The sequence below is a fragment of the Notolepis coatsorum genome (genome assembly GCF_963971535.1).
Source record: "Notolepis coatsorum genome assembly, chromosome: 2".
Classification (NCBI taxonomy): domain Eukaryota; kingdom Metazoa; phylum Chordata; class Actinopteri; order Aulopiformes; family Paralepididae; genus Notolepis; species Notolepis coatsorum.
The window spans coordinates 110,358,980-110,372,435 of record NC_140166.1 but is presented as its reverse complement, the minus strand read 5'-3'; the positions used below and the strand labels follow the sequence as shown (position 1 = coordinate 110,372,435).

Genomic DNA, 13,456 nt, shown 5'->3' with positions numbered 1-13,456 from the left:
GTATTGTAGCAGAGTACCTTTACTGCAGTATTGTAGCAGAGTACCTTTACTGCAGTATTGTAGCAGAGTACCTTTACTGTAGTATTGTAGCAGAGTACCTTTACTGTAGTATTGTAGCAGAGTAACTTTACTGCAGTATTGTAGCAGAGTACCTTTACTATAGTATTGTAGCAGCGTACCTTTACTGTAGTATTGTAGCAGAGTAGCTTTACTGTAGTATTGTAGCAGAGTACCTTTACTGCAGTATTGTAGCAGAGTACCTTTACTATAGTATTGTAGCAGAGTACCTTTACTGTAGTATTGTAGCAGAGTACCTTTACTGTAGTATTGTAGCAGAGTAACTTTACTGCAGTATTGTAGCAGAGTACCTTTACTATAGTATTGTAGCAGCGTACCTTTACTGTAGTATTGTAGCAGAGTAGCTTTACTGTAGTATTGTAGCAGAGTACCTTTACTGTAGTATTGTAGCAGAGTAACTTTACTGCAGTATTGTAGGAGAGTACCTTTACTGCAGTATTGTAGCAGAGTACCTTTACTGCAGTATTGTAGCAGAGTACCTTTACTGTAGTATTGTAGCAGAGTACCTTTACTGCAGTATTGTAGCAGAGTACCTTTACTATAGTATTGTAGCAGAGTACATTTACTGTAGTATTGTAGCAGAGTACCTTTACTGTAGTATTGTAGCAGAGTAACTTTACTGCAGTATTGTAGCAGAGTACCTTTACTATAGTATTGTAGCAGCGTACCTTTTCTGTAGTATTGTAGCAGAGTAGCTTTACTGTAGTATTGTAGCAGAGTACCTTTACTGTAGTATTGTAGCAGAGTACCTTTACTGTAGTAATAGTATTGTAGCAGAGTACCTTTACTGTAGTATTGTAGCAGAGTACCTTTACTGTAGTATTGTAGCAGAGTACCTTTACTGCAGTATTGTAGCAGAGTACCTTTACTGCAGTATTGTAGCAGAGTACCTTTACTGCAGTATTGTAGCAGAGTACCTTTACTGCAGTATTGTAGCAGAGTACCTTTACTGCAGTATTGTAGCAGAGTACCTTTACTGCAGTATTGTAGCAGAGTACATTTACTGCAGTATTGTAGCAGAGTACCTTTACTGTAGTATTGTAGCAGAGTAACTTTACTATAGTATTGTAGCAGCGTACCTTTACTGTAGTATTGTAGCAGAGTACCTTTACTATAGTATTGTAGCAGAGTACCTTTACTATAGTATTGTAGCAGCGTACCTTTACTGTAGTATTGTAGCAGAGTAACTTTACTGCAGTATTGTAGCAGAGTACCTTTACTATAGTATTGTAGCAGAGTACCTTTACTGCAGTATTGTAGCAGAGTACCTTTACTATAGTATTGTAGCAGAGTACCTTTACTATAGTATTGTAGCAGCGTACCTTTACTGTAGTATTGTAGCAGAGTACCTTTACTATAGTATTGTAGCAGCGTACCTTTACTGTAGTATTGTAGCAGAGTAACTTTACTGCAGTATTGTAGCAGAGTACCTTTACTATAGTATTGTAGCAGCGTACCTTTACTGTAGTATTGTAGCAGAGTAGCTTTACTGTAGTATTGTAGCAGAGTACCTTTACTGTAGTATTGTAGCAGAGTACCTTTACTGTAGTATTGTAGCAGAGTACCTTTACTGTAGTATTGTAGCAGAGTACCTTTACTGTAGTAATAGTATTGTAGCAGAGTAGCTTTACTGTAGTATTGTAGCAGAGTACCTTTACTGTAGTATTGTAGCAGAGTACCTTTACTGTAGTAATAGTATTGTAGGAGAGTACTTGTACTGCAGTAGTAGCGTGCCTGTTCTGTACAGCTCTGTTCCATTCAGACTCTGACCTCAGCTCCTGGCACGGCCCGCTGGTCGGGTGAGATTGGTACTGACACATTCTGGGGACTGTCCCACACTCATGAGGAACATACCACGTCCATTAGAAATGCTTGGCTGTGTCAAACTGTGTCATAAAGTCATTTTGGATCAAATTTGAAGTAGATGAATCAGTGCATAGAGTAAGTTGATTGATGTCCAAAGCAGGCATGAGTTTGAGCGTGTCACTAATCCCTGGGTGTCCACATCTCCGAGGACCTCTCTTGGGCCCTCAACCCCTCGAAAGCTCAGCAGCGTCTCTTCTTCCTGAGGAGACTGAGGAAAGCCCCATATGTCTCCTCAGACCGTTGCACCATAGAAAGTATACACCATAACTGCATCACAGGCTGGTATCACTCAGAACGCAGCGGCCCGCCTGATCTCAAACCTACCGAAGTCGGCCCATGTCACCCCACTTCTTAGGGACCTGCACTGGCTCCCCATTGCCGCACGAATCCGCTTCAAGGCCCTCGACCTGGCGTACCGTGCGGCAAAGGGAACCGCTCCCGCCTACCTCCGGTCAATGGTCTCTAACTACACACCCTCAAGACCCCTACGCTCTGCATCTTCTGCCCGCCTCAGACCCACTCCTATCCGAGCTCCGGGAGGGTAATCAAAGAGAAGCCGCCTATTACCAGTCCTTGCCCCACAATGGTGGAACAAACTGCCCACCACAGTTAGGACAGCCGAAACCCGTCCAATCTTTCGCCGTCGACTAAAGACACACTTCTTCAACCATTATCTGAAATAAAAATAAAAATAAAAAAAACGAACCTTATTGTCCACTTGTCCTAATATACTAGCCTACACTGTAGCACTCAACACTTTGATGAACATTGTTACTCAGCTGATAGATTTTTTTTATTTTTATTTTTGATCCACTTTTTCTCCCCATTTTCTATTTTTCTCCCATCCCAATTTCGTATTATCCAATTCTTCCCTCACCTGTCTTGAACGTTGCTAGACTATGCCTCCCACTGGTCAGTTGTAGTGAGGACAGAAGCCTTGCATCACGTGTCCCCTCCGGTACACGAGGAGGCAGCCTGTCGCATCTTTTCACCGCAGCAGCTCGAACTCCCAGTGGCGAGGAGTAACGCGTGGGAGGCTCACGCTGCCCCCGCTACTTCCTGCTTCCGCCGCACCGGCGTCACCAAACCGACCTGTAGGAGTCACTGTCCACAACGTCCAATCCCCACCCACCGGCTTTCCCACCCTCTAACACTGCCAATTGTGTTAGTATGACGGCCGGCCAAGCCGGTAGCAACGCAGAGAGCTGGGCTCGAACCCAGCGTCTCCTGCGTTAGTGGCGCGTGCCTTGCCCACTGCGCCAATCAGCCGCCCCAGCTGATAGATTTGTGCCCTTCCTGATGACTTGTCGTACAGAACTTGTAAGTCGCTTTGGATAAAAGCGTTCAGCTAAATGACTAAATGTAAATGTATGTATCTCAACTGCTCTGTCTCAGACGGGAAAGCACTGCAGAGGGTGGTGGGAAGAACCACCCAACACATCACCGGTTTGCCACTACAGGAGTCTCAGATCCAGGACCAACAGGCTGAGGAGCTTCCTCCCCCCAGCTGTCACCTTGCTGAACTCTGCCCTGTTTTTTCTTCAGGACAACCTGGGCTATCATCACAATGTCTACAGTTATGTCACATGAATGTATAAATCATTATATTACTAAGTCTACCCCGTCCGTGTCTCTAGCTGGGAGCAGGGTCCGTGGACAGAGTGCTCTGTGTCCTGCGGGGAGGCCGGGGGCCGGCAGGAGCGCAGCGTGGTGTGTGTGGAGGAGGTGGACACGCAGGGCCAGTTCTCAGAGGTGGACGAGTGGAAGTGCACACACTCCCCTCCACCCGTTACCCGACAGCCCTGCAACGCCGTCCCCTGTCCTCAGTGGGTGGCCATGGAATGGTCTCAGGTCAGAAAGAAACCATGGTGTTTAGATACCGTTCTTTCCTTAAGACTAAACAACAGTCAGGGTCTTGGAGGTCCGTGGTGGTGGTTGACAGTCTGGAAGAGATAATGCAAGGTAATGTGTGTCAGTGTAAGGTAATGTATAAGGTAATATGTTTAGGTGTAAGGTAATGTGTATAGGTGTAAGGTAATGTGTATAGGTGTAAGGTAATATGTAGGTGTAAGGTCATGTGTGTCAGTGTAAGGTAATGTATAAGGTAATGTGTGTAGGTCTAAGGTCATGTGTATACGGGTAAGGTCATGTGTAGGGTAATGTTTACAGTAGGTAATGTATAAGTTAATGTTTGTAGGTCTAAGGCAATGTGTGTAGGTGTAAGGTAATGTTTACAGTAGGTAATGTATAATGTAATGTGTGTAGGTTTAAGGTCATGTTTACAGTAGGTAATGTATAAGGTAATGTGTGTAAGTGTAAGGTATTGTGTGTAGGTGTAAGGTAATGTGTGTAGGTCTAATGTAATGTGTGTAGGTGTAAGGTAATGTTTACAGTAGGTAATGTATAAGGTAATGTGTGTAGGTTAAGGTAATGTTTACAGTAGGTAATGTATAAGGTAATGTGTGTAGGTTAAGGTCATGTTTACAGTAGGCAATGTATAAGGTAATGTGTGTAGGTTAAGGTCATGTTTACAGTAGGTAATGTATAAGGTAATGTGTGTAGGTGTAAGGTGATGTGTGTAAGTGTAATGTAATGTGTGTAGGTCTAAGGTAATGTGTGTAGGTTAAGGTAATGTTTACAGTAGGTAATGTATAAGGTAATGTGTGTAGGTGTAAGGTAATGTGTGTAGGTTAAGGTAATGTTTACAGTAGGTAATGTATAAGGTAATGTGTGTAGGTTAAGGTCATGTTTACAGTAGGTAATGTATAAGGTAATGTGTGTAGGTGTAAGGTGATGTGTGTAAGTGTAATGTAATGTGTGTAGGTCTAAGGTATTGTGTGTAGGTTAAGGTAATGTTTACAGTAGGTAATGTATAAGGTAATGTGTGTAGGTTAAGGTCATGTTTACAGTAGGTAATGTATAAGGTAATGTGTGTAGGTGTAAGGTGATGTGTGTAGGTGTAAGGCAATGTTTACTGTAGGTAATGCATAAGGTAATGTGTGTAGGTGTAATGTAATGTGTGTAGGTGTAAGGTCATGTTTACTGTAGGTAATGCATAAGGTAATGTGTGTAGGTTAATGTAATGTGTGTTGGTGTAAGGTCATGTTTACTGTAGGTGATGCATAAGGTGATGTGTGTACAGTAGGTGTAAGGTCATGTTTACTGTAGGTAATGCATAAGGTGATGTGTGTAGGTGTAAGGTGATGTGTGTAGGTGTAAGGTCATGTTTACTGTAGGTGATGCATAAGGTGATGTGTGTGTTGGTGTACAGTATGTTTACTGTAGGTAATGCATAAGGTGATGTGTGTACAGTAGGTGTAAGGTAATGTTTACTGTAGGTCATGCGTAATGTAATGTTTACTGTAGGTAATGCATAATGTAATGTTTACTGTAGGTAATGCATAATGTAATGTTTACTGTAGGTAATGCATAAGGTGATGTTTACTGTAGGTAATGCATAATGTAATGTTTACTGTAGGTAATGCATAATGTAATGTTTACTGTAGGTAATGCATAATGTAATGTTTACTGTAGGTAATGCATAATGTAATGTTTACTGTAGGTAATGCACAAGTTGATGTTTACTGTAGGTAATGCATAATGTAATGTTTACTGTAGGTAATGCATAATGTAATGTTTACTGTAGGTAATGTAATGTTTACTGTAGGTAATGCATAATGTAATGTTTACTGTAGGTAATGTATAAGGTAATGTTTACTGTAGGTAATGCATCAGGTGATGTGTGTACAGTAATGTTTACTGTAGGTAATGCATAATGTAATGTTTACTGTAGGTAATGTATAAGGTAATGTTTACTGTAGGTAATGCATAATGTAATGTTTACTGTAGGTAATGTATAAGGTAATGTTTACTGTAGGTAATGCATCAGGTGATGTGTGTACAGTAATGTTTACTGTAGGTAATGCATCAGGTGATGTGTGTACAGTAATGTTTACTGTAGGTACAGTAATGCATCATAAGGTGATGTGTGTGTTGGTGTTGCAGTGCACAGTAACGTGTGGCCGTGGGCTGCGTTACCGAGTAGTCCTGTGCATCGACCACCGGGGGCAGCATATCGGGGGTTGCAGTGCACCACTCAAACCGCACATCAAAGAAGACTGTCTGGTCCCTGTCGCCTGTCACAAGCCCAGAGGTAAGAGACACACATGGTTTCTCAGACTGTGCTGTGTGTGTGTGTGTGTGTGTGTGTGTGTGTGCGTGCGTGCGTGCGTGCTGTGTGTGTGTGTGTGTGTGTGTGTGTGTGTGTGTGTGTGTGTGTGTGTGTGTGTGTGTGTGTGTGTGTGTGTGTGTGTGTGTGTGTGTGTGTGTGTGCTGTGTGTGTGTGTGTGTGTGTGTGTGTGTGTGTGTGTGTGTGTGTCTGTAACTAATGGAAACTGGCATAGGCACTATGTGTTCAATACTGCCACATTGCCTTCAAGCTTCTATCCCCAGGCCATCAGGTTGCTCAACGAACAATAACACTATGCAACAACCATCAAATGCACTCACAACACACATCCACACGCACACACTCACTTTAAACAAACAACACACTGCAGCACCCACTCTACACACTTTAGAACACCTAAACACACTTTATATTTATTGGTAAAGAATTTGCACTACAACCCATACCTCAGTACACCTTACTGTAAATTGTACCTAAATTGTACCTCATCCCATTTCTGCTTTGCACTACTGTATATAGTATATTGTATATGAGTATATTGCATAGTACATTGTATGGTAACTCAATTACTTCTATTCTGCATTGAATACATACTGAACACTGTGTCTACGTACGTGACTTCTATTTTTTTACTTCTATTTTTTACATGCTATACTATTTTATTTCATACTTATCGTTTTGTCTAGCACAGTCTCTGGAGCGTAACAGAAAGAAGCATTTTGTATACAAGTATTCTGTACTTCTGTATGACAACTATTAAAGAAACTTGAACTTGAATACAATTTGAAAGTACATCACATTATCCCATGTGTTCTATGAAAAATCTGTTTTTTCCAAAGTAACTAGTAACTGATGGGTTGAGATAAATGTAGGGGTGTAAAAGTACAAAGTTCACTCAAATTTAAATACTCAAGTAAAGTATCTCACAAGTACATTACTTGAGTAAAAATACTTGGTTACTTTCCACTACTACATAAAACAGGCCGGGCTCATTTAGCAGGTCTGATTTATAATCTGTCTTCACTCTAAACGAGCATCATCCCTCCTCGTTAAACCAGGGGTTCTTTAAACGCTCGGCTAATATTTTCGCCACATATTCCAGATGTCTGCACCCACTGCCAGTTATGAGTGTTCTGCCATAATAAGTGAAGGCATTTGGTATGAGGCTCACCCACATCCTTTAATATGCACATGAATACATGCTGACCAGCACGCACATGCACACACCTCACACACACACACCACACACAATATACCTCACACACACCACACACACACACCCTTGCCCGAAAGTATCTCTTTCTCTCTCCCTCTTTCTCTCCATCTATTTCCTTCACTCTCTCTCTCTCTCTCTCTCTCTCTCTCTCTCTCTCTCTCTCTCTCTCTCTCTCTCTCTCTCTCTCTCAGCCACCGCTAGCTGTGATAATAAGCCCATGGTTGTTAATGGTCTGCTACATAAATATTTAGTTGACATATGGAGATTTATGGCGGCCAGTACTGGCAGTGTTTAGATAGGGGCTTCTCCTGCCTGGTAGACTGGCTATAAGATCATACAGCACACTGCCTGCTTAATAGTGTGCAGTTGGAATAGACTGCCATATATCTATGTAGACTGCTACCTAAATAGCATGCATACTACATACTGTATAGGCTACTAACTATTAAATAGTATGAAGCAGAAATACACTACCAAATAGGGATTCAGAAGGAGGAATATGAATACTACCTTCTGTATAGAAATTAATTATGGTGGGAATTGAGGTGGAATAACAGATTGGATATATAACAGATTGGATATATACTTGGATTACAGTAATCAGATATAATTGGATTATAGTAATGAGATATGATTGGATTGCAGCAATTAGCTATAATTCAATTACAGTAATTATATATGATGAAATCACAGTAATTAGATGTAATTGTATTACAGTAATTAGATAGAGCAGGAAATACATTTTGATCGTGAGATTATCCAAAAATGATCATCATTCAAATTACTGTCATGGCTGAGTTACTGTAACCCAATGGAATTTGTTCCAGCTTGACATTTTAAGTAACAGGGGAACCGTGACTCTAGTAAACAAACTGAGGTTGCAGTATAAATTGCCCAGTTTCATGCATAACTGGCCTATGAAACTCACCGTAGCTGTACACTCTGCAACCATTTCCTCAGTAGAGGAGGACATGTATCATGGTGTTTGAAGAATAAAACACTTGCCCCATTGGATTGAATTGGAGGCCGGTGAGAGGATGCAGCACCGTTTCTCAACACTAAAGCCATCAGTGAAATGGCCTGTACTAGTCAACATTGTGCCAGACAATTGTGGCATGGACCTGTCCTTTAATAAGAAAGAGAAGAACAGATATTATATTGGTCGTCGTGTGTGTGTGTGTGGGGGGGGTATATGTATGTGTATCCGCACCTAATCTATATTTATCCCCTTGAGGAAATGCAGGTGTCATAGCAGCAACATGAGAGAGCGAGAGGGGAGGTACAGGTGTGACCGATCATATTTGACTCCTTCTGCGTTGTGTTAAATGTCGACTGGCTTTCAACTGTAACATATAGGTCCGTGAGAACGATCGAAAACCCGACTATACTCGGGTATGGCGCTCAACCGCTGGCGAGTTAACCCGACTATAGTCGTGGTTGGCCGTGAATGAGTTAAGGGGAAGTGAGTTTAACTCACAGTACCGCTTACTGCCACAGTCACTTCACAAGACACGTCCATCGTGACTGTGGATATTACTCACGGACCTCCGTTACACAGGCAGGATAATTACAATTAAACATAATACAAATATAGTGAGGAAATGAAAAAGAAATGATAATAAAGATACATTTACATTTAAAGATAAAGGTCTGATCTGCACTGGATCACTTTAAAATATCACTATGGATTTGATAATCAATGGACTCTGGTCCGTCCGTCATGGAACACCATTTGTAGCGTATAACAGACTGAGGTAGAATAATGTGAGACGAATAGGTAATATCTTAATAAAATAATAGCACATTATTTAATTAACATCCACTCCCATTCAGCCAGCAATCAGATATAAGTACAGTAGTTCGTAATCACTTGTGGTAGACTGAAAGAAAGAGAAGCGGGACAGAGGGTCTCGTTTCCAAGGTTTCCAAGGACGATGAAGCATTTTATGGTTCAAAATATCTCCACACCGACGATGCAAAGAAAAAGGCGACGTGGGGAGGTGACAGACAGTGGGGAGGTGACAGACAGTGGGGAGGTGACAGACAGTGGGGAGGTGACAGACAGTGGGGAGGTGACAGACAGTGGGGAGGTGACAGACAGTGGGGAGGTGACAGACAGTGGGGAGGTGACAGACAGTGGCCACAATGGGATAGATTTACGCACAGGTGTCAAGCTCGCCTCTCAGCTGACCACCTGAGTCGGTACTAACAAGAGAATGACAGCAAATCTTAAATAGAACACTGTGGTGTAAATATATCATCGTTAACATTGGTAACACAATAGACACAATAAGCAAACAATAATAAAACTAATATCAAGATAGACCAAGGCCACTGATCCTAAATAATAGGCCTTGATTTTGATTATATAATGCAGGGTATCAAACTCAATTACCAAGGGGGCCGAAATGAAAAATATGAACTTGAAGTTGAAAGTCTGAATACGACTATCTTGAGACACGCCTCCATGTGGAGGAAACCACTACCATGTGTGCAAATGATATCGAGCCACTTAATAGCAAGGATAAGTCTGAGGTCTGAATGGGGAGTAGACACAGATCAGTACATTACAGTATCACCGGCATCAAAGTGGAAACATTTTGGTTGAGACTGTTGATATAGTGAATAAGAGTGGTCCTAGGACCGATCCCTGGGGCACACCCTTGGATACATTAAGGGAGCTATAAGCGATACCATCAGCCTGCACTGAGATCTGATAGATAATTGACAATTATCTAGATAGGTCAACGAAAAGGGCTCACAGTGATGCTTCTTGTCTAAAGATTCAATAAAATCATTAACTACTTTTAACCTTTAGACTTTATTTGTGCTGTGTTTTTTCCTAAAAACCTGATTGAAAATCAGATTTTGTTTTGTTAGTGAATATAAACTGAGTTTATCACTCACAAGGGATTCCAGAACCAGAACAGATTTGGAGATGGGCCTATAATAGTATAAGACTGTAAGACTCCCCCTTTCAACAAGGGAAGAACAAAGGCATATTAAATGTCCAGTGAGGGATTAAAACGACGTGTCAAAGGTGACCTGATGATTTTCTTTTTTTTTAAGATTTTATTTATAGCATTTTCAGCTTTTTTGGTCAACGCAGGACCTTTTGGCCGCACAGGACCGACAGAGGAGAAAGGGTGAAACGGGAGGAGAAGAGGGGAAGACATGTGGCATATGGCCACCGGGTCGGGGAATCGAACCCAGGGCGACCGCTTCACAACTCAGCTACTGGAGTGCCCTGGACCTGATGATTTTCTAGTGTCTAAAAGTTACCAGGACCTGATGATTTTCTAGTGTCTAAAAGTTACCAGGACCTGATGATTTTCTAGTGTCTAAAAGTTACCAGGACCTGATGATTTTCTAGTGTCTAAAAGTTACCAGGACCTGATGATTTTCTAGTGTCTAAAAGTTACCAGGACCTGATGATTTTCTAGTGTCTAAAAGTTTGTGTGCAAGGATTTGACTGACCTTAACATGACCGTCAGAACAAACAGTAGGAGGATTCTCATGAGTATCGTTGAGAGTCGAACAAAGAACCAGAGGCAATGAAAGGCTCATTAAAACAACCAAGCCTTGCAGATTTGTCAGAGATGTTATGAGAGTCCTTAACGATGCATGAAGGAAGCTCTCTACCGTTTGTATTTCCAGCGAAGGATTTAATTTTCTTCCAAAATGTCAAGGGATTGTAACTTTAGACTGTTTGAAGTTTTGGTGAGGAAATGATCAGCTGTTCAGGCCATATATAGCTAACCTACATCTACCCTGTACAAATATACAATATACTAAGTATTAGACTGCCCTGGTATAAATAAGCAGATTCAACAGATTAAGATAAGATATTCCTTTATTGATCCCCTTGGGGAAATTCAGGATTTTCAATATCAGATTATCAATAAATATAAATGTGCGTACACAAAGTTGTGACTTGCTCTATCATTTTCAATCACATTGACCCCAAAACACATTTTGAGTTTCATACACTGTTGGTGGAGGTGGGGATTCTTATGCTTAAGCTTTCTTATGATATCAATATTGTCTTTGTACTCCAAATATTAAGCGAGATACGGCTCATTATAATGACTGCCACCAAACCATGATTTTGAGACAAAGCAGTAAATATTGATGCATTTATGCAAATTCATAAGAACCATAAAACAAGTTAATCTAGGTACACACACACACACACACACACACACACACACACACACACACACACACACACACACACACACACACACACACACACACACACACACACACACACACACACACACACACAATACTGTTCTCCCTTTGTCACTTGCACACATCAATCCATGGAACAAAAGCCCTCACATACAAGTGCATGCCCATACCCACGTGCACACCCATATTCATGTGCACGGTCATCGATATACAATTTAAATGAAAACATTAACATGTGCACATACAATCACGATTGGGCACATGCTTATGTGCACACACACATGCATGTACATGTCACCATGCACACCCAGAGCCGTGTGCACGTTCACAGCATTGTTATGGTCATGCTCGCCATGAGACCACATGCAGCCAATGATCTTTGGTACAGTGTGATAAATGCCTGACGTTGGCTATGCGACTCAACTGAAGAATGGACCCCAATCTGCCAGGGCGAACATATCCAGGACCCACACCGGTACTTTACACATTTGAAATATATATTGCTGGTATTATGTTCAACCCCCCCCCCCCCCCCCCCCCCCAACATAAACACTCAACGTCTGTTATAGAGGGTAATAAGTACAGGCTGTCTGGCAGATACCCTTCCCACAGGCAGTGACTCCACAGCAAACTGCTCTGACAGAAGATATTCATGGCATATTCATTTGAATTTCCAATCAGCCCATCCCCAGCGAATCTGTGACTATTGAGCCGTAGCCATATGCATTTTCTTTCTTGTCCCTTGGTGACAGCAAAGCAATCTATAGACTAATGAATAATTAAGCAACAATGTATTTCATTACCTGCTTTATGAGAGGAAAGGAAATGTGTTAGATGAACCCCTTTAGAAACTAAATTGAGTGCATTAGCCAATTTGAAGTTGTAGGAGGGATGTGAGCATTTTATTTCACATCCACAGGCTGATCAGTGGAATCCATCAAGCTGCCCCTCTTTTAATATTGTTGTTCAATAGTCTTTCTGTTTCTTGTTCACATTAATCCGTCAATCTTATTTATTAGGCCAGTGGTTCCCAATCTGTGGTGTGCGAACCCTTTGGGGGCCCCGGGTGAACTACAGGGGGAGTGGGGAGATGAGATGGAGGGATACAAAATATGTTGTTCCTTCATAGTTCTATGGTTGTTCCCTCATAGTTATATGGTTGTTCCCTCATATACAATAGTTATATGGTTGTTATCTCATATAGTTATATGGTTGTTCCCTCATACTGTAGTTATATGGTTGTCCCCTCATATACTGTAGTTCTATGGTTGTCCCCTTATATATGGTTGTTCCCTCATATAGTTCTATGGTTGTTCCCTCATATAGTTATATGGTTGTTCCCTCATATAGGTCTATGGTTGTTCCCTCATATAGTTATATGGTTGTTCCTTGTTCCCTCATATAGTTATATGGTTGTTTCCTCATATAGTTCTATGATTGTTCCCTCATATAGTTCTATGATTGTTCCTACTAGTCTAGTGGACTGCTGGCACAGCGCTAACACAGTGTGAAGAGAGGTCTGGCTATGAGAGACGACCAGTGGAACAAAACAATGTATTCAGATTTAAATACAATGTGTTGCACACAGGAGCTGTAAACAAACATTGTTGCCATCACACAAAATCAGTTATATCACCTGTGGTAGTGAGCTAGCTAGCTGACACTACGTTAGCTATCCAACCAGGGAGAGAAAAATATCAGGAAAGAAATATAAACTAGTGCTGTCAGGCGATTAAAAACGTTTATCTAATTAATTGCAGGATTTGTAATTAATTAATCTAATTAATCGCATAACCATTTAATGCCTGATATTCTATATTCTATAATCATATTTCAAATTGCATGTGTCCGGATGGCAGAATTCAGTACTGTATCTACAAAACCTTCTGTTTAATCATCTTCCATCTATTAAT

The 13,456-nt window shown here is 41.2% G+C and overlaps 1 protein-coding gene across 1 annotated transcript in view; it reads left to right on the top strand.

Annotated features, from left to right (window-relative positions):
- adamtsl3 (ADAMTS-like 3) overlaps positions 1-13,456 on the top strand; it is a gene marked incomplete at its 5' end in the record, with an annotated part of 671,346 nt that overhangs the window by 469,013 nt on the left and 188,877 nt on the right. The window contains 2 exons of the mRNA XM_084308274.1: positions 3,582-3,795; positions 5,950-6,097. Coding sequence (XP_084164400.1) covers positions 3,582-3,795; positions 5,950-6,097 — 362 coding nt within the window. The remainder of the gene's footprint in view (positions 1-3,581; positions 3,796-5,949; positions 6,098-13,456) is intronic.